Source organism: Taudactylus pleione, unplaced genomic scaffold (genome assembly GCF_031769625.1).
Source record: "Taudactylus pleione unplaced genomic scaffold, aTauple2 ptg000454l, whole genome shotgun sequence".
Lineage (NCBI taxonomy): Eukaryota > Metazoa > Chordata > Amphibia > Anura > Myobatrachidae > Taudactylus > Taudactylus pleione.
This window is the reverse complement of record NW_028284856.1, coordinates 11,172,911-11,193,346: the sequence shown is the minus strand read 5'-3', so window position 1 is coordinate 11,193,346 and position 20,436 is coordinate 11,172,911. Positions and strand designations below refer to the sequence as shown.

At 41.3% G+C, this 20,436-nt stretch overlaps 1 protein-coding gene across 1 annotated transcript in view; it reads left to right on the top strand.

Annotated features, from left to right (window-relative positions):
- LOC148505439 (low-density lipoprotein receptor-related protein 2-like) overlaps positions 1 to 20,436 on the top strand; it is a 77,493-nt gene that overhangs the window by 41,565 nt on the left and 15,492 nt on the right. The window contains exons 18-26 of the mRNA XM_088448388.1: positions 723 to 938; positions 3,292 to 3,527; positions 5,382 to 5,511; positions 9,249 to 9,427; positions 15,181 to 15,367; positions 17,508 to 17,726; positions 17,868 to 18,051; positions 18,428 to 18,629; positions 18,727 to 18,891. Of these exons, the coding sequence (XP_088304514.1) occupies positions 723 to 938; positions 3,292 to 3,527; positions 5,382 to 5,511; positions 9,249 to 9,427; positions 15,181 to 15,367; positions 17,508 to 17,726; positions 17,868 to 18,051; positions 18,428 to 18,629; positions 18,727 to 18,891 (1,718 nt within the window). The remainder of the gene's footprint in view (positions 1 to 722; positions 939 to 3,291; positions 3,528 to 5,381; positions 5,512 to 9,248; positions 9,428 to 15,180; positions 15,368 to 17,507; positions 17,727 to 17,867; positions 18,052 to 18,427; positions 18,630 to 18,726; positions 18,892 to 20,436) is intronic.

Sequence of the window (20,436 nt, the reverse complement as noted above, 5' to 3'; positions counted from 1 at the left end):
AAGGATCAAATGCCTATTTGCTAAAAGGTAAGGACTTGGATTACTATGTGTAAATATTTTTCTTGTATACTTTTGTCATAATCAATTTTAGATCCACAATGAATCTATTCCTATCTAAAGCTTTGGAGGTCAGATATTAGAGAGACTCCAATATAGTATCTAAATAAAAACCTTAAAACAATGTTATATTGGTGGGGAAAATTGGAAAGCTAGCAATGCCTAGTGAAAACTTATTTGCAGGTCTTAGAAGATCCTAATTTCCTGTGTATTGCTGGTCTCTACAAATTCTTAACTGTAGTAGAAAGTTTCTGCCATATGTGCCTTTATTTGAAAGTGTTTGAATTGCCTCAGTGCAATGATGTCTTAAAGTAGTAAAACATTTCCAGAAATTGACTTTTAATGTTCTGTTCTTTCAGCTTGGGGAACTTATGAATGACAGTAGCTTATGAAACACAATGAATGTCAGTCATCAGTGGAGGCTGACTGCTATTATGGGCATAAATTACTACAATGTACACCTACTCCTAGCTTGGGAGAGTGAGGCAGAAGTCTAGGATTGAACACTCTTTAAACTAATAACAGATCATTGCCTTTTCTGTCTTAAGTGGTATATTCTTTTTTTATGAGTCATGCAAGCAAATTATAGTTTGGTTGTCTCCCGTAAATGAACGTCTGTGTTTTTTTATTGCCAGTTGTCTCATCACTAAATGCTTTATTCTAAGGTATGTTTCAGTGCTTAAATGGTAAAAAATGCATTGAAGAGCGGTACCGCTGTGATGGTGTACCACAATGTCCTGATGGATCTGATGAACAAAATTGCTGGAAGCCATCAGAAGACTGTGCTTTGCGTTGTGATCGGAGTAATCGCTGCATCCCTGAAAGCTGGTTATGCGATAATAAAGCAGACTGCTTTGATGAAGCAGATGAGCAAGGGTGTGGTAAGTATTCTTTATAAAGCTTGTTTTGTGTGTAGTGATCCCAACCCACCCCCACCCCTCCAGATCTTTCCTTTTGGATTGGGAGTGGTTACTCTTCTACTATTGATGGAAGACCACCTGAGCACATCTCCACCAGCCCTGGTAACAGCTATCTTGTATGTTGTGTTCTTGTGCTGCCTCTATAAAATATATTGGGTCTTTTTGGCTCTGGTGACCCAGGAAATGGGTTTACTGCATTTTACAGATGGACAATTCACCTTAATGCTGGGTGTGTGAAGATGAGTTCAATTACTGGTTTTTGGTGTGATATGCCTTTCCAGAAAAGCACATCGTGTCCAGCAACATAGCTAGGTTTTTAGTCACAACCATTATAAGTGCACAGGAAAAATGAGCCTACCATAAGTGGATTTGTGCGCAGTCTAACATGGCGGCATGTAAGGCGGCACATCACCTCTAAATTAATCTGACCTTAACCGTCACAATTAAATGTACCTGAAGCTCTCAATCCAGCACATTTTGGAGACATTTGAGAAAAGGGACAGATTATTTTGCCAAGTCTTCCATTTAAAGAGCAAATTCTGTGACTGACTGAAGACTTGACCTGTAATTGTATTAAGGAATGAGTTGTAAGCCTTTTATAGGAGTCTTTAAAATGAGAAAAGATGGTTAAATAAGTGTTTGATTTAAGTAGGAAACACTGAACCTAAAAATAAAACCTGTCCGTTTCTTAAGCAGCTTTTGATTTACTTTAATTTAAAAATGTTGCATACTGTTTCTTGAAATAGCAGTAAACCATTGTCTCAATGACCATTACTTTAGATTTACATTTTTACTTTGTTTTTTTCCTTTTATTCGATGCCTAAAGTTTGTCCAAAGGTACATTACCACTGTTTACACGAAAGGGGTACAATGTTATCCTAGACCCCCACACTTAAATCTAAGCAAAATTTAGGAGTTTGCTTAGCTAAATATAACCAAACCTGCAGCTGCTAACTATAACATGGCTCCCAACTGTCCAGATAGTTTTATTGTGAAGACTCTCCTATCATACAACTGGGAGGTATATCCCACCTCTGAATGTCCTTTATATATCGGCTCATTAGCACAGTATTGAAGAGATGTGGGTCTTGTTTTTTTTTTTTTTTTTTTTTTTTGGGGGGGGGGGGAGCGCGCAAGGGGGACAGTGTAGCAATTCAGAAGCCCTAGGCACACACTGGGGTGTGTGGCCATGGCCTGTGACATTGATATTCTACTGATCAACCACCTTTTTGTGCATGTCCTGTGTTACAATTTTCCAGTATTGGGAAGTGTGCTATAATGCTTAGTGACTAAACCTTCTAGCACCGCTCACCCACTGCTTCTTCATTTGTGTATGGTCAGTTTGTTTGTTTTTTACAAACCTAATACAATATGTGCTCTCACCTTACACAGTATCTTACACTGAAGTATAACTTGCAACAATTTGACAGATTCCAGGAATTTAAATCTGAATATTCACAATACTGGATTGTCTTTTTGAAAAAGTGTTTTTGTCTCGATTACACTACTTCTAATGTGTCCTAATAATTTTATATTCATGAAATGCTCCAACAACCAGGAACAGACCCCTCCTATAGATCTAGCATAGTCAGATTGTGCTATCACTGTTAGCGCATACAGATATGCCCTCATACACTGTTGCTGTAAACAGCCCATCCCGGCACGTCAGTTCCCTGGTGACTCGGCCACGTAGAGCTTCTTTCTCACTCAAAATGTGTATCGAATTTGCAAAAATAAAACTAAGTGACAAAACTACTTTAGTGTAATCTAGCAATCAATTTGATGTGTGACATTTGTGAATCAGTGTGCTGTTTTTCTCGTGCCAAGTTCCTTTTGTGCATCTAATGTGACTTTGTAAAAGTTTAAAACTAATTTCTGTGCATTTAAAGTTTCAGCCTAATGTCTTTTTAGTATAGTTTGTATGGTGATTAACTGACACACAATTTTAAAGAAAATACAATACGCTACGCCTGAGTCTGTCGCACATTGGTTTGCGCCATATAATGTATAGACACTAGGGGGTATTTTTACCAAAGTGAGTTTTCAGAAGTGGAGATGTTGCCCATAGCAACCAATCAGATTCTAGCTATTATCCTCTAGAAGGTGCTTGTTAAATGTTAAGTAGAATCTGGTTGCTGTGGGTAACATCTCCACTTCTAAAATCTCTTTAAATATACCCCTAGGTGTATAAGGACACATCTGTAAGTTGCAAAATAACTTTTTGTCCTGTATGAATTTACTTTTTTACTATGCATTGATAAGCTGGCAGCAATAGGCCATGAATTCATATAATTTAAGGGGTTTTCTCTTACAGGACCAAAGCAATGTAGTGGCAGCAAGTTCCGGTGTAGGAATGGTCAATGTCTTCCGAAAACCATGGTCTGTGATGGAGATAATGACTGTGGAGATCACTCTGATGAAGTAGATTGCATGGTCTCTAAGCCTGTACACTGTCAAAGTGGAGACGTCCAATGTAACAGTGGGGAATGCATCCTGAAGGAATGGAAGTGTGATGGTGCAAATGACTGCAAGGATGGAAGTGATGAAAAGGTGTGCTGCCCAGTCTGCTCCTGTCTGATGGCTGTACCTCTCCATGGGGAGTGGGGCCACACGGCCCAAACCCCTGTGTCTATTACTTGGGGGGAGTGGGGGAGGGATGCAGGAGAGGTCACTGTTTGGAGTGCTGGCCGGCTCCCTCAGTGACAGGAACTGAGCACTGCACTTAATTCTACAGTGCAGCACCATGCTCCTGTCAGTGAGGGGGAGTCCGACCCTTTGTCACCCCTCGGCGGGTGACACCCTGGTGTGGCCCGCACCCCCATTGTGATGCCTATGAGGATAAACACTCTCTCCAAACCAACTTGCTGTGGTCTTGCGATAAAAGGTTTCTCTAAATTGAGGGTTTTCAACTCCACTACCCCCCAACAGATCATGTTTTGTGGATCTCTTCAATCATGCACATGAGTGTTCATTTATTTGGCTGGGTCGTTTTTATCCCACCTGCTTCCAGACAGTTCCTTAAAACATGACCTGTTGGGATACTTCATAGTTGGCATTAAGAACCACTGCTCTAAATGGTGTAAACTTCTGTTGAGAACATGCATAGTAGAGTGTGGTTGTTAAATAGTCAATCAACAACAAGCTCCTTTAAGTGTTCATCAACAGTGGAACCAGCAGATACCTCTTATGACAAAGCCATGTATCTCAATGATGCATAATTGATGGCAAAGAAATCAAACCACATATATTGATAGCGAACATACAGTAGGCACCTACCTGTAGATATCTGCAGTCATGGGTGCTTGAAAATGCCTCAGTAGTATTAGACTTTTATTTCTATACCAAATGAATTCTAGCTTATACTTTAATAGCATCCACTGCATACTGAACAGCTAACCTATTGTCTGGCACATTGGTAATTACATTGGTAATCATCTGCTGCTCTGCATTTATGGATGACTACTTTGGTCACAAGTTTTCAGGTTGAATGACCAAATCACTTCCAACATCACCAGGATCTGCTAATATAAAATTAACCACTATGCACTTAATTTATCTGCCTGTCTTGGATCACATTTGCTATGATATTGCTTCAGTTACCCTACATTGGGTATATCATAGCACCATGTGGACAGAATTAATTAAACCCTGTAAATGGGTTAAAGTGGGGTGGAACTGTGTTCAGTCAGTTTATTTGGAGGCCGAACCAGTTCCGCCTCTTCCACCTCGCCTTACCCTGCCAGTTAGCCCAGTGCTGCAGGGAGTTGCCTGGCGCCTGCTGAGATTTTGTTACCAGCGGGCGCATTCCTCCTTCCCTACAGTGGCCCGCCGGAGGCTGGAGTTCACTCCTGAGCTCTGACTCCCGCAGTGGACGAGACGTCATGACTCCTCTCCCATAATTCTGAGGAGCAGCCAGTCGGATGGCAGCGGACTCAGGAGCGGGGCTTAAGGTAAGGGTAGTAGTATTATACCCTTCAGTATTTGTACCTGGAAGTGAGGTGGAGTGAGGGTGGAAGTGTGGTTTTACATGCCCATAAAGGCCACCAAAAGAAATGTCCCCTTGCAAGCTCTCTTCGCTCGCCACAAAGGGGCATTGCTACTGTGGGCACTGCATAAAAGGGGCACTATGTGCGATGTAATTTGAATTGGGGATACTCTTGTGTGACCAGGCCCCTTTTTTTTTGAGACCATGCTCCTTTTTGCGATGCGCTGTCCCTTTATTAAAAAAGCGCTGCAGGTGGGGGGGCAGTTGAGTTCCACCAAGTCTCTGACCACTTTAAGCACTGCCTGTAAGTAAGATGGAACATCATAGCAATTTTGGATGTGGGATGAGGAAAGATGTTCTAAAGCTTACCATCATGTAATATGTTGTGTTTCTCTGCCTTATTTTCTCCCCAACTTTAGGAGTGTAAATTTGCGAAGATTGAATGTGAAAAAGCACAGTGGGCTTGTGCAAGCAAAGATCAATGTATTCCATCCTTCTGGCGCTGTGATGGAACCAAGGACTGCAGAGATGGCAGTGACGAAACTGGTTGTAAGTTCTCCTCCCTAATGGCCTCTAGCTCAATATGGTGTTAAATTTGTCCAAGTATGGGGAGTAAAATTGATCACTATATAACCAGACTACTTTTCCTGGATTTGGCTATAGGAATGCCAGAATTAAAGTAAGATTGTAATCTATATGGTGTTGCTATACTAATTTACTTAGTGCTGTCTTCATTAAATCTGGAAATAATTTACTTTAATGTCTAGTTATAAAGCCACTTATTATATTAACTATAGAAAGGGCCAGATTAAAGGCCACATGATCCTGGGGCTGAAAATGATCAATGGCCTATTCTGAGACTGGGAAGGAGCTATGACCAGGACACGGAGTGTCAGTCCAAGGGGGGGGAGACTTATCAAGTCTTGTAGAGAGGTGGTGAAGAAATTACCCAAAGCAATGGTAGAAGCAGATTGGTAGCTCTGGGCAACATTTCTCTCTGTCTCTCTATTGTTATGAAAATAGAACTACAGTTTTAATGCTTATAATTTTTCACTAACCATGTGGCCAGTTGGACGGCTGGTCACCATCCTGCTGTCATGATGGGCCTTGTTTATGTGATGGCCTATAGCTGTAGTTCCATCTTCTCCATTGTTAATCTGTCCCTACCATAGCAAGCAGTCATTTTGTAGCTATCCGTTATGTAGACTGTACTAGCAAGAGTGTATCTATAATGGGTGCACACGGACCCCTGGGTCCAGGAGGGGGCCACACTGTGCACCCTGCATTCATATTTTGTAATACTTCTCCAAGGGCCTGCGTTGGGTGTCTCAGCCCTTCACAAAATGCTGGAAATTGCCTGACGCAGCGTCATGCGCAGTGAGGAAATCGCCAGGAAAATGGCGTGACCTGCACATGCTCAGACTCTGGGCACAGACTAGTGCCCAGTCTCTACTGCTGCTGTGGTCAGCCGTCAGTCTGGCCGCCGTGGAGAGGAGGGGGCCCCAGACGGGGAATGCACACGGGCCTACTCCCCTCAATAGTACCCTGTGTACTAGGTAAGTGATGGCTAGAATATCTTTAGAACGTTTAAATCTCCACCTTTCGGGATCTATTCAGCATTAGTGGTGGTGTCCCGAATATTTCTGGCAACGTCGACACGATAATTGAAGTAAATATTACATTGCTGAATAGAGCCCTTAGTATCACACTAGATAATGTTGTGATTCCTCTTCATGCATGTTGAAATTGTAATAACTTTTTTAATGGGTGTTAGAACTGTCAACAAGGAGAACTTTTACACTTCTTGACCAGTTTACCATACTTTGTACCTGTAACAAGCTACCACGATTACAATCCTGAAATTCTAGTACAAAGGACTAATTGAAATAAATATGTTGGAAAATTATTACTTAATATTCCAACCATTGGGGTTCATGTACTAAGCTTTGGAAAGAGAGAAACTAGCAACCAATTGGCTCCTGTCATTTCAGTCTGTAAAATGGCAGGAGCTGATTGGTTGGTACTTTCTCTCTCCATAGCTTAGTACATCTACCTCTGTATTTACAAACAGTTGGTTCATATACTTGGTATGTTTTGTAGGGAGATCCTGGTTGGTACAGTTGCAGTCCTGCAGTCTGTTAATCTGTGTATCAGCTCTACGGCTTTCTGGGTGTTATCTTTCATAAACGTTTGAGGATTGAGAAAATCGAAATATATCATTTAGCACTCAGTCACCATAAAATTGTTTCCTCCTTAATGGATATATTATGTTAATTATCGGGGTCTGAGCGGACCCCGATTAACATTCTTAATCATGGCAAGTGCCGGAGCAATTCATTTCTCCGAAGCAGAAGTAGCTGATCTGAAAATCAGCAGTCTCCCAGAGCCTGACCCTGCAGTGCTAGTGTGTGTGTGTGTGTACTAGAGTTCACGCAGGCACACAAACCCCCAGCATCCAGCGGAAGGAGCTACGCAACCCAGGACTTCTTCCCACAGAGAAGTAGCAAGGTGTGCAGGAGCAAACACCATCTGAAGATGGCGAATTCTCAGTCGAGCTCCAAAAATATTGTATTTTCTGAGCTTGATGAATTTAGATCCCCATATGGGGACAGTGGGCCACATCGGGAAAGAAAGGTAAGCAGCAGATATCTGATATCTCCTGCATTACCTTTTTGATGAATGGCCCTAAAACGTAATTTCTACAAAAGCAGGTGAAAATTAAATGATAATGAATAGACCCCTAAATCTCAGAACTAATTCTTACTTTGTACAGTAGATGGCAGTAGTACTATAAGTATACGTTGCATAATGTGAACTGTGTATATAGGTCCTCCTGATTCATCTTTGTTCGCAAGGCTGTGTTCGCACGTACCCGGCAGCAAATTTATGCAAATGAATGCGATCGCAGCTCTATACAAAGCCACCACCACATTATCAATCCGCCCACTTCCCTTTACTTACAGCCCAAATACCTTTGCAAGTGTGCAAAAACATCGGACCGTATGCACTGGTTTTGACCATGACTTCACTCACAAACTGCTAAACTTCCTGTCGCATCTACAGCTCAGGGTGCGTACACCACTGCAGGGGCTTAATTACGCACGCCCCTGCAACGGCGTTCAGACGCACAGGCACGTCTGCGTTCGCCCGACAACCCCCATCAACACTCTTAAACGGCACTTCTTGTCAATCAATATCGGAAGGGACTGCGTACTCACTGCAGTCCCTTACCCAATAGCAGTAGCTAGTTTGTACATGAGCAGTGCGATGCATGTGCAGAATACAAACATCGAACGAGTCCGTGCGAACGCAGCCTTGCGAACCAAGCTGAATCAGGCCCATACTTCAATTGGCATTAGCAGTACAAAAGACTATGTAGAAGTATTGCTGAGTGGTCTTGTCTTAATGGTTATGGGCAATAGACAGCCCTCCAAGCTTTCATAATAAAGCATGACAAATACATTGTTTTACAAATAGCAGATTTCACTTGTTACATATGATGTCATTATTTTTTTTAAACTGGCTCCTGTCGCAATAGATTAGGAACTTGATAAAAATGGTTTTGCACCATATATACTCCATAGGAGGGTCTTGCTCTAATAGAGATCAATTCCTCACTTGGAGTACACATTTAGGAGCCTGGCATTACACCCTTACTATAGTACCAAGGGTGTAACAGATTTGTGGGCCACACCTACTGCCCAATAGTGAAAAATACAGACCTGTAGATGTGACATGGGTGATGCCACCCCAATCTGTGGGTCCTACAGCAAATAACCCCCAGCTGTCAGATTTCTGCATTTTGTCTAGTAGGTAATGTTACTCTGTCTCCGCTTGTTGGCAACACTGTTCAATCAATCCAACCATTCCTGCCACTATTCAAAAGCACATTGTAAGCTGCTGTTCCTTGTGCCACTGGTGAAGATTCACTACAGACTCCCAGTGGCATCTCTGCACATAAAGTATGAGGCACTGTTGCAGCTGACTGGCAGTTGGTCTGTAATTGTCCAAATAATGGGTCACATTTATCAGTACTGCAGGTCTTAGAATTGTCAGTGTAGCATAAACACTTTCTATAATACAAAATATTTGTATACCAGTGTCTCTACCACATAGCCAAGGCCACAATTGGCCACGCCATCAGGGAGGTGATCTGCATCTTCCAGGGTCACTATTTTTCATGTTAAAATTGCTCTGTCCATGCACCATTCATAAACTAATACACAATGAGACTTTAGACCCCTCTTGCCAACTATACTTCTAAACCCTTAAATGTATCTCGTCAGGTGGACTCCAAAGCTGCAAAAATGACATGTTCCGGTGTAAGAATTTTGACTGCATTCCTATGAATGTAGTTTGTGATGGGAACTATGACTGCTTGGATAGCTCAGATGAAGGTGGAATGTGTAACAAAACATGTGGAGAAGAATGTTCACACGCGTGTTTTCTTTCCCCACTTGGTCCGGTAAGTAAAAAGTGACATGTGAGATTTTGCTTGAGTCTATCTTTTTCTTTTTCTTTTTTATAGTTAAAATACTTAAATTACAAAATCTGATTTTCCAATGCCCCCTTGCTCATGAGGTGACTGACACTGCAAGTAACCAGTAAGATGAGGTCAAGGTCAATGGTTCTTTTCAAAATATGATGCCACTCCCATAGTGCACTGCGGGACCCGGAAGACTGAGCCCAAGAGTGAGCTCCGTCCTCCGCAGCCACGGGGGGGGGGGGGGGGGGTTGATTAGGTCCCAGGTGCAGGGGGGGGGGGGGGGGAGAGACTGGTAGTAGAGAAGGAACCAGGTGCCCACTGGTAACAAACACAAGCTCAGCGGGCACCCGGCAAATGCGCCCTCTAGTTGCCAGCGCCCCTAGGAAGCTGCCTAAGCTTGCCTAGTGGAAGCGCCGGCCCTGGTTTCAACTGTATTTAACTTATGGAGTCTATTCATATAGAACATGCAGTGGCTACTAAAAGATATATAGCAATAAATCGCATCACATTGATGCGATATATAGTGGTTTAGTAGTCATTCATGTACACTTGCCTGTCCAACGTCTTTGGGCGCTGTCCAGCCCCTTCACGATCCCTGTAGCGCAGTGAGAAGACAGACCTGCACCTCACAGCGCATGCCGCGGCATCTGGACGCTGGGAAAAGGTGCAGAGCCAGCGCCGGGGCCAGGCAGACAGCAGGGAAGTATGCTTCTTCCCTGCTCTGGTCGGCTTGCGGTAACTGAACACCACACTCAGATGGTGAATCTGTACCGCAGGAGGAGACTGACAGCTGAGCTTTGTTCCTTCATGAATCGCACTCACCATACAATAGTATGGTAATGTGATACAGGCATGGAGCAGGGCTACAGCTAAATAAGTAATACACTTCTCCACGGTAAACTAGCTCCATGAATAGCACAAAGCAGAGAAGAGCCCTGATTTCAGCTAAACAGGGCTCTTCTTTGCTTCACGAGTAGACCCCTATGTATCTTGCATAGAGCTCAATAAGGTCTGTTCAGATGTATGGGGGATGGGGGCTGTGCCTCCCTCTCCATACGCTGATGTCTTAGTGTGGCTGGTAGAACTATGATGGATATAATTGAAACAGATTACCACAAATCAATACAAGTACTTGTAACCCTGGTTAGGGTTACGGAGGTAATTCATATATACAATTGAAACAGGTATATATTTTCATTCATCTAACTACAGCAAAATGCCATTTATGAGGTAAATGTTAAATATACTGTAGGGATAGATGTGATGTAAATATAAGTAAATATGTGGAAATGTAAGTACCCTGTGCATGTTAGATATCTATGATGTCAGTGGACTTTAGTGCTTCATGCTGCAGATATACATTTCACAGACACTGGTGATAGTTGCAGAATGGGGCGGAGTAATATAGATGGGAGTGAATTGGTTCCTGTCAGGAAAATAGGATCCGGTGAGAGGGAGGACATATAAGAGCTGTTAGCAGCAGTTGATAGTTAGTCTCCTGATCCCTCCCTCCAGTGCCTGCCCTCCTGTGACCCTGGCAGCCAGTGAGCAGCTATGAGCTGCCGGGCGCAGGGGAGAAGAGCCGGAGAGGGAGCCCAGCCGGAGCTGGGGAAGAAGGTGGGACAGTGGCACCCACCCTGTCTTGCCGATGATGCCAGAGAGGCGGCGTCACGGGAGGTGGACCCGCACCGATCTGGGTGATGCCTGGTGAGAGGAGGCGGCTGGCTCAGACAGCAGGCCAATGGTCGCAGTGGGATTGCCGGCGTCATGGAGCAGGCGCCGGCTACAGTTGGCCAGGAGGTGGCTGTCGGGAGTCCCCCTGTGATGGAGGTCTGAGAGGCGGGTCCTGGGCAGGCAAATCAGCCTGAATTCAGGCTAACTTCAGAGGCTGAAGCAAGCAGCAGCTCCCACTACAAAGGACAGCCCGGAGGCTGTATCTCTATACCGCAGGGGTGTGAGTACACATACAAGCACCACACTCACTATAATCACCAGCTACCCTTCATACATTACTCAAAGCTTAATTTCTGCCTAATCATATAACCGACTTACTAGCAAGCTGAGGCAGCAAAGAGGAGGGACCAAAAGGGATAGATAACTCAATATCTATAAGAGACTGGGACTTAGGAATACAGGAAGAATTTGCAGCCTGAGGCAGATATAAGTCAGGGGAGTTGGTGTAGGCATCTACTATCTAACATATTGCCAGTTACACTTATAATCCACAGCACACATCACCAAACTCTGGTTGTTGCATAGGCAGGACTGCTGTATAAATATAATTAATTTGGAGTATGAATAGTTATTTCATTGTGACTGTGATGGAATAACCCCACAGGACTATATTTGTTGATATTGCAAGGCTTATATACTTACCAAGGTACCAGCATAAGCACATTATATGGACTTAGATATATTGTGGAGGGGAGTCCAGTTATACTAATCTATGGCTGACATTTGTACTACCAGCCATTGAGCTGGATAGACTTCCCTAAAATACTAGCCTTAGCAAATAGCTGGGGAGGGAGAAATGCATTTAGTATGTATGTATGTATGTATCAACTCAGGAAATATTTCAAAACTCAGGAGGTGGATTATAACTAAATGCTATTCTCTTAGAAACATTTGCAACAGAGGTATCAACTTTATTTATCCTTCAGTGGATATAGAGAGCAGCATACAGGAAAAGTTACCGTTAAAGGATATTCCGACAACAGAACTTTTATAAACTAAAAGTTAGGAACAGCATATTATCGACAAGTGTCAAAGGGACTACAAACTTACAGTGGTGTAAAGTACTTACCCCATATTAAATAAGTTGAGGACTTACAATGTATCAACTACTTTATGACCACAGGTGTTACAGTAAAATATGACTTGTATTACCACTATATACATCTGTTATTCATTTATATACAAGGATTGAGTGTTACTCTGTTCAGTTAAATTTTACTACTCATATTGTAATTCGGTTATGTGATTCCATAATGTCTATACAAGATGTCGTTATTTGCGAGTGTCAGTTGTGAGCTTAAGTAAAATTATAAACATGCAGTGATATAGTTTAAGTGTGAGTTTATCCTCATATGGGTTTTCCCAAGTAGGCCCAGTCTACTACCAATACTTGGGTGGAGGCACTGATTTAATAGTAATAGGAGGTACACCACTTAACAATGAGTTTAAGGGTGGGAAAAGGAGATTACATAGGAGTTAGTAACCTGGTGTCCCTTTAGAGGGTAAAGGGGGGTTACATACTCAATGTGGAAAAAAATTCTGAAGACCACATTGTTTCGAAAACAGGTGGGGACAAAACTTGAAAATGGGATTGCATGAGTATTTACTGCCACAGTTAACTGGTAGAACCACCTTAATTATAGCTCTGTCTATTTTTGCTAAGTGTCTATCTGAGTAATAACTTGTTGCATATGAAGGTGCTCCAGCCAATCAGATCCTAACTGTCATGTGTTTGAAAAATGACAGTTGGGAGCTAATTGGTTGAGCACCATTTATCATACGCAATGAGCTTTATCACTAGTGTATGAAACTTGACAAATAGGCCCCTTAGGCACTGATAACTGAGGCCATTTATTTGGGCAAAATTGTTTAATCTCCATCGGGCTGGATCATGGTGGTTAAGCTGGGTACATACGATAAGATGCATCGTGTGATATATTATTCCATTGCGGATCTGAGCAATACATCATCCCATCTGTGCTACATGGCAGATGGGATTTTGCAATGAGCAACGCAGCACTGTTGCATGTAATATTGTGCCGTCATACAGCATTGCTGGGTCGCACTGTTGTAGCCACAGGTACTCAATTGGATTGAAAACTTAGCTTTGACTAGACTAGAGGTTCCCAAACACTGTCCTCGAGGCTGCCCAACAGTTCAGGTTTTAGAGATGTCCATGGTTGACCACAGGTGGTTAACTCAAATTGACTGAGGTTCTAATTAAATCTCCAGTGCTCAACCATGGATATCTCCTAAAACCTGAACTGTTGGGGAGCCTTGAGGACCGCATTTGGGAACCTCTGCACTAGACCATTTCAGAATATTAACCTCTTCATTAAGCCACTCTAGTGGGGCCCTTCCTGTGCGCTTTGGGTAATTGGAAGATTTATTTTAGAACATGACAAATAGTCTGCTGTAGATTTTCATCTAGGGTTTCTCTGTACTTTAGTGATATCCATTTTCCCTTTAGGAGCATTCCAGTCCCTGCTGCAGAAGTATCCCCATAATATGATGCCACAATAATGCTTCACTGTAGGGATGGTGCTTTCATTGTCATGTGCAGTGTTGGGTTTAGATCAAGCATAAACGCTTGGCATGTGACTGCAGAGTTCAATTTTGGTCTGGTCAGACCATACAATCTACCTCTCATATGGTCATGTCATGGAATACTGTGACCCCTTTAGAGTTACCATTGGGCTATTGTTGGCCTTTTTTATTACAGCTCTCCTTGCCCAAGACACTCAATCTCCAAAATGCACTTCCTTTTTTTTTCATGGAGTTAACTGTACTTTAGGATATATTCAGTGACTTTTTAAATATTGTATCCTTTTCCTGATGGGTATATATTAAAGACCTTGTCCCAGATATGCTAGTAATGTTGAGTCTTCATTTTGTAGTCTATGCAAGCTCCCTCAGGTAGTTAGTGCACTTCCAGAGAATTTATGCTGCAATAATCTGACACACAGGTGGCCTCCAATAAGCTATTTGACTTCTAAAGAAGGTTGGTTACTTTAGGAAGTCTAGTATGGATATACTAAAGAAATTGCTTGTTTTCCTGGGTTTTCTTTGTTCTTGATTTTTGACAACTGGTTAGATTGCATTGTTTGGCACATTATTGGCACTTTTTGTGTTGGTGACAATAAATTTAAATTAAGTTGATCATGGTAAATATAATACAGGAAAATTGTGAAAAGCCCAAGGAGGGTGAATACCTTTTTTGTTTTTATAGCCACTGTACATAGTAACACACTACAGTAATTGAAGGTAAATACTGGCGCTTCTCACAAAAACTAACAAATAATATACATAGCAATGGATACTTAATCCTTCTAAATCGATAGTATAAGTGATTCTTGTCTGTCTCCTCCTTTCTCACGTTCTCCGTTCATGAAAAGAAAGGGAGAAAAAAACAATAGTGTAGTATATCTGGTTTTGTAATGAGAAAACACCCGTGGTGTTCCACAATCCATTCTAGATTAAGTAGATGTTTGTATTTTCTTAAGCTTGTCACCGCAGAATGAAGGATATAAAAGTGGCGCACCTCACTTATGACATAATGTAGCAAGGTAAGCACATATTGGTATCTTTAAATCATGAGAAACATCCATTCATTTACATAGTGGTATTTGCTATAGCCTCTTACCATTACTCACAGGAACAACAGTAGGCACAGACACATCAAGGTTTCTTTCAGAAAGAATCAGTCTACTATATGTATCAAGCTGATTTTTACATAAAATTATACGGAAACCGCCAGTATTTACGTTCAATTACTATATAGTGTATTCCGTATCATAAGCTAGCTAGATGGAGCTTATTTGGGAGGGTTTCATATAGGCTGCATCTCATCCACATGTCGAATTGGCATCTTTCTTTCTTACTGTACATGGTAAAGTCTGTGGGTGTATAGATTATGAAATATACTTTGTTTTTAGCACCTAAAACACTGTACTGTCTGCCTACAAAATAAAATAACCGATTACATTGTCTATTTACAGACATGCCTGTGTGAGAGGGGTTTCAAGTTAAATGGAAATAAAAGTCTATGCATTGATATAAACGAGTGCAAAGAACTTGATCTGTCACCATGCAGCCAGTCTTGCATGAACCAAAATGGCACATATAACTGTACTTGCCATCCCGGTTATGCCCTGCAGCCTGATGGTCACCAGTGTAAAGTGACAGGTAATCCAAAGTGTCTTGCTTCCTATGTTTGTGTATATTCTACCAGGAAAAGTAGCCTACAGTAGAGCAACCACACTTTTCATGACCCTAAGTTTATGAACACACTTATTGTCAGTGTTCATGGGGAGTTTACCACAATGCATTGCGATGGTGCTTGAAGACCGATATTATTAATTATATTAATTTGAACATTGTTACAGATGCATTACATGGCATTTCTTCTGTACCCCAATTGATTTTGCCAACCTTGAAGCTGGCAAAGCCTGCCAACCTTGAAGCATAATAGTTATCAGGGCCCTGGCCCAGCCTTGCACATGTGACCTCACGAGGGGACCGGGCCGGCTGAGCCTAGGAAGAAGCTGAGCATCCTAAGAACACATGGTGGTTCTACAGGCCAGAGGGTGCTGGCCATATACAGGGTAGGGTTGGTGTTGCCCACTAGACCCAGGGCAGTGACCTCAATCACGCACCCCTAGTTTTGGCCCACAAATTACATATTACTACTAGTGTATTTTAGATTTGGCTCTTCAGGTTTAAACCATTCTTGGTAGAGAATAAATGGAAGCAGCAAAATAGACCTTTTTCTTTAACCCCTTTTAATACTATACTGGCAAAGAAATGTTGCCCATAGTGTAAACTCTTAGTTGAGAAATTATTTAAAAAACCAATAAAATTAAATTAGAACAAATGTATTCTAAAACATAAAACAATTCTAAAAGTTGTACAATGTGTAAAACGATCTCATTTGTGCGTCAGATTGTCCAAACAATAAGATACTTGCATAATGTCACGAATTTAACTTGTTCCGATGGCGTAGACCTTTATATGCATGAATAAAATGAAATGTAGTGTAGTACTCCTACATAATATGGACTCTACGTGATGGATTTCAGGAAAAGGTGAAATAGTCCCATCCAAAGGTCAAGTGGGTGCCATTCATCAATAACGTTGAACTGCCAACATGCTGTGCTTGTGCAATAAACATGTTTGTTCCTAGTGTCTTGAGACACTCATCTTGAAAAAGATGACGCAAGAGCTTCGAAACGCGTGAGGTCATATTTGTTTTGGGCACGGCATTCCCTTGTCCGTATATACATGTTCACTGAATAAGAATAACCAGGTTCCAACTTCCTCAGTGCATGTAATGTTTTCCATCTATATAGTATGAATGCCTAAACCCTTTTTTTTTTTTTTTTTTTCGATTACCAACTGGTCCATTTTTGTGGTTTCATTCTATGTACGTTGAATGGAGTATATTCAGATCTTATACCATTCTTGAGATGTGATTGAAGCTATAAAGAAAAACCTTTGTGCTTGATACCATCAAGTAAGCATACATGTAAGAGTCCACACAGTGACTATTTCTACTCGTCTATTGGTGCCATCATTCAGGATTTGGGAAATTTGACCTTTTGGATAGGACTATTTCACCTTTTCTTGAAAGTTATCACCACGTGGACTTAACATTCTGTAGGAGTATTACACCATTATATTTAGTTTTTTTTTTTTCATGCATATATGCTCTACTCCATTGGAACAAGTTCAATTAGTGACATTATAAAAGAATCCTATTTGGACAATACTGTATGAAGCTAAAGTGAGATCATTCTACACATTGTATTTTTTTGCATTCATATAAGTTGGTGACTTATTTGTGACAATTTTTGCTGCTTTAGAGTGTAGCTCCACAGGTGTGCTAACTATATTGTTCCATTCTAAAGTTGTGCACAATTAATTAAAAATACAAACATGCATAGGCAATATTAATTGGTACCACAGTTGCGATAGCAATTCAGAAGTTCCTTATGTATTGTTACATTTACCATCCATTCTCTGGCAGCTCCTCATTAAAACTTTATAGCATAGGGATTTATAGCATATTATGATTATGAAATGAATCAAGCCTTCTGCTATTATTTTTTGTTTGTTTGTTTTACCATAAAGCTGTGCTGCAAAAAATGCTTCAGTTTATTGGGCTTTTAGGTTATTGGTTATGAAGTGTCCACTTCATAACCAATGGAGGAAGTCAAGCTTTTATATATTCCACATGAAGATACTCTACAAAACAGGAGGAGTGCTGGGTGGTCTTTGAAAGGTTCTTATGTTTTAACCTTTGACTGAATCTGGTTCCCTCTGATAGGTACAGAACCAGTTTTGCTGGTAGCGGTTCAGTTTGATCTGATGATATACAAGTTAAGGACCTTGGAAGAAGAGATTCTAACATCCACAGATAAGCGCTCAATGATCTTTTCTGTGGATTATGATGTACAACAACAGAGGATCTTCTGGATGGACCTTAATGCTGAGAGCATCAAATGGCTAACCATGGGAACAAAAACTAAAGGAACCCTTGTAAAAGGTCAGGTATTTCTTTTTTTTATTTCTTTTTTTTTTTTTAATGTTACTGAATTCTGGTAGTGAGTTCTGTGCTATAACTTGTACTACTGCAGCCCCAAAATAAATTTTTGAGATAGTCTATATGTTTTTCCATCTGCTCCAGGAATTAAATCAGATTGCATAGCTGTTGACTGGGTTGGCCGCAATCTGTATTGGACAGATGGGGCAGTTGGGCAGATCCTTGCAACAGCATTAAATGCATCTTGGAAAGGCTATCCTGAATACACAGTAGTCATTGATGAAAACCTAGATCAGCCACGCTCTTTGGTTTTGCAGTCACTTAGTGGGTAAGTTATCATCTAAGAACACCAGTTTTGTATAAAGAAAAGTGGTGGGGATGTAGTTTTTGTTTTAATGATTTTCATATTAATTTAATAGTGCACCATTCACTGATAAAGAATATGAAGTTTGGTCCTAGTCTCTGCATGTTTAAATTTAAATGCAACTAGAGTATTGTTGTTGGTTTGTTTTTGTTAGTATTATTCTTGGGAGAGGGGGGGTGGTGTTAACCAAAACTACACCTCTTAAAATATTTGTATGGAGGAGTAAAAAAGAAAAAACTTTTACTGTAGAGTTTAAACAAACTAGTCTTCAGGGTAAGTGTTGTATGCAATGTAAAATTACCTAGTCTGGCTTAGTAAATCTCAACACATGATTTTGCAGAATCATGTACTGGTCTGAAATTGGATTAAAGCCACAAATTGAGCAAGCTGGTATGGATGGGACACACAGAAAAGTGCTAATTGCAGAGCAGCTTGGCTGGCCAACCGGTTTAGCACTTGACTTACTGAGCTGGAAAATCTATTGGTCGGATGATAAATTTCATTCTGTTGGATCAGCTAACTTAGATGGCACAAACATTAAGGTACATGTATAATTTTAACACTTTTGCTGCTTATTAGCTTTATTTTTATTTTTTTTACTAGAATTGTCTGCTTGTTCTACTGCTTCTTCACAATCAGGTAATTCAAATGGAAAACATTCAAAGTCCTTTTGCCTTAACGGTGTTTGAGGATGAGATTTACTGGTCTGAAATAAAGGCAAGAACTGTGCAGAAAATGAATAAGAAGACTGGCAAAAACTCATCTGTTCTAATAAAGAGACATGGGCAGCCTTATGGACTTAAGGTACTTGATGCATTATAACCTTCAGCATATCACTTGGCAAGCAATAGTATAGCTGTAACATACAGGGGGGCACAATCATTTGGAGGATTTTACCATCAAGGATTCAACCATGGTTTACTTCCCACTCTAACCCTTATTGGTCATGGGTTTCAAATGGCACTTCTGTCTGGGGATTGGCTAATGCGGCCATATTTCTAATGGGAAAATCCCTGATGAAAATTGCTGGACTCCGATGGTTGGTGATTTTTCGGGGGATCAGCAAAGTACAATGTTGATGATCCCCCTACTCGCCAGTTCTGATCACTATCTATTTTTTGGGTTGAAATTATATTGTCTAACATGTTGGATTTTGCTGATCACCCGACCCATTCATCGGCAGAATGGGGAATTGCTCCAAGTAATTGCTGATATACGGCCAGATGAATGCTAAAGCACATGCAGTAGTTTTTTTATGGAATGACATTATCATTTTTGGAGCATGGCGTCTGGTCATTATGTTGACATTTACAATGTCAACATTGATGTAATGCCGATATGGTCATACAAAATGTTGACATGGTAATATCGACATGTCATATGTTAACATTTTGTATCGCACACTTCCCAGGGTATTTTAGTTTTTCTTGGATTGCTGCGTTAACGTAGAACATAACCTTTTAAGAATATACAAAAAACGGCAGCCAATTCTACAAGGGTGTTTCCATAAGTAATGTAGGTAACATGACCTCTCATGTGTTATGTTCTAGATTTAATTCTAATTTCCCCCCAGGCCAGAGCAGGTAGACCACTGCTTCCCCTCACAACCATTAGACTGTGTCTCATATCGGTCATACTGTCCCAACATCAGTTGTAAGATGGCGGGGCTGGCGGAAACATGGTCAAACATTGAGGTGCGTAGTGTGATCAGGTTTCTGCATCTAAAGGGCACATCAGCAAATTAAATTAATTGTCAACATGTCGGTGTAAGTTGATTTCATGTCACGGAAACTGGTTTGGTGCCCTACTTTTGATAACTGCAGGACAGAAGGTCAAGATTAGCATCCGGCTGGCCAAGCATGTCCACCACAGTTGGCACTTTGTGCCGCATCAGAGGTCTGATTCAGGAGGACAGACTCATTCGCGTTGGACATATTGCCGACTGTGCATATCAGTGGGTACTGTGCACAACATCGTTCATGACCAACTCTGGTACAGGAAAAAAGGTTCATGCTGGGTACCAAAGCAACTCACAGATGTTCACAAATCTAATAGGATGGCATTGTCTTGTGCACTTAGCGCGGTACCATGAAGAGGGAGTGCACTTCCTGCATCGTATTGTTACAGGTGATGAATCATGGGTGCATCATGTGACACCGGAGACTAAGCAAGCATGCATGACATAGAAACATGCCTCATTCTTGCTTTCAAAGAAATACATGGTGGTAGATAGTTCTGAGATCTCAGTTGCATATATTTGCAAAGATATGGCTAAGCCTCCGGGTCGCGTCATGGCATCTGATACCGGAGGTCTCTATCACTTGGTCAGAGTCCGGGGTGCAGAACCCC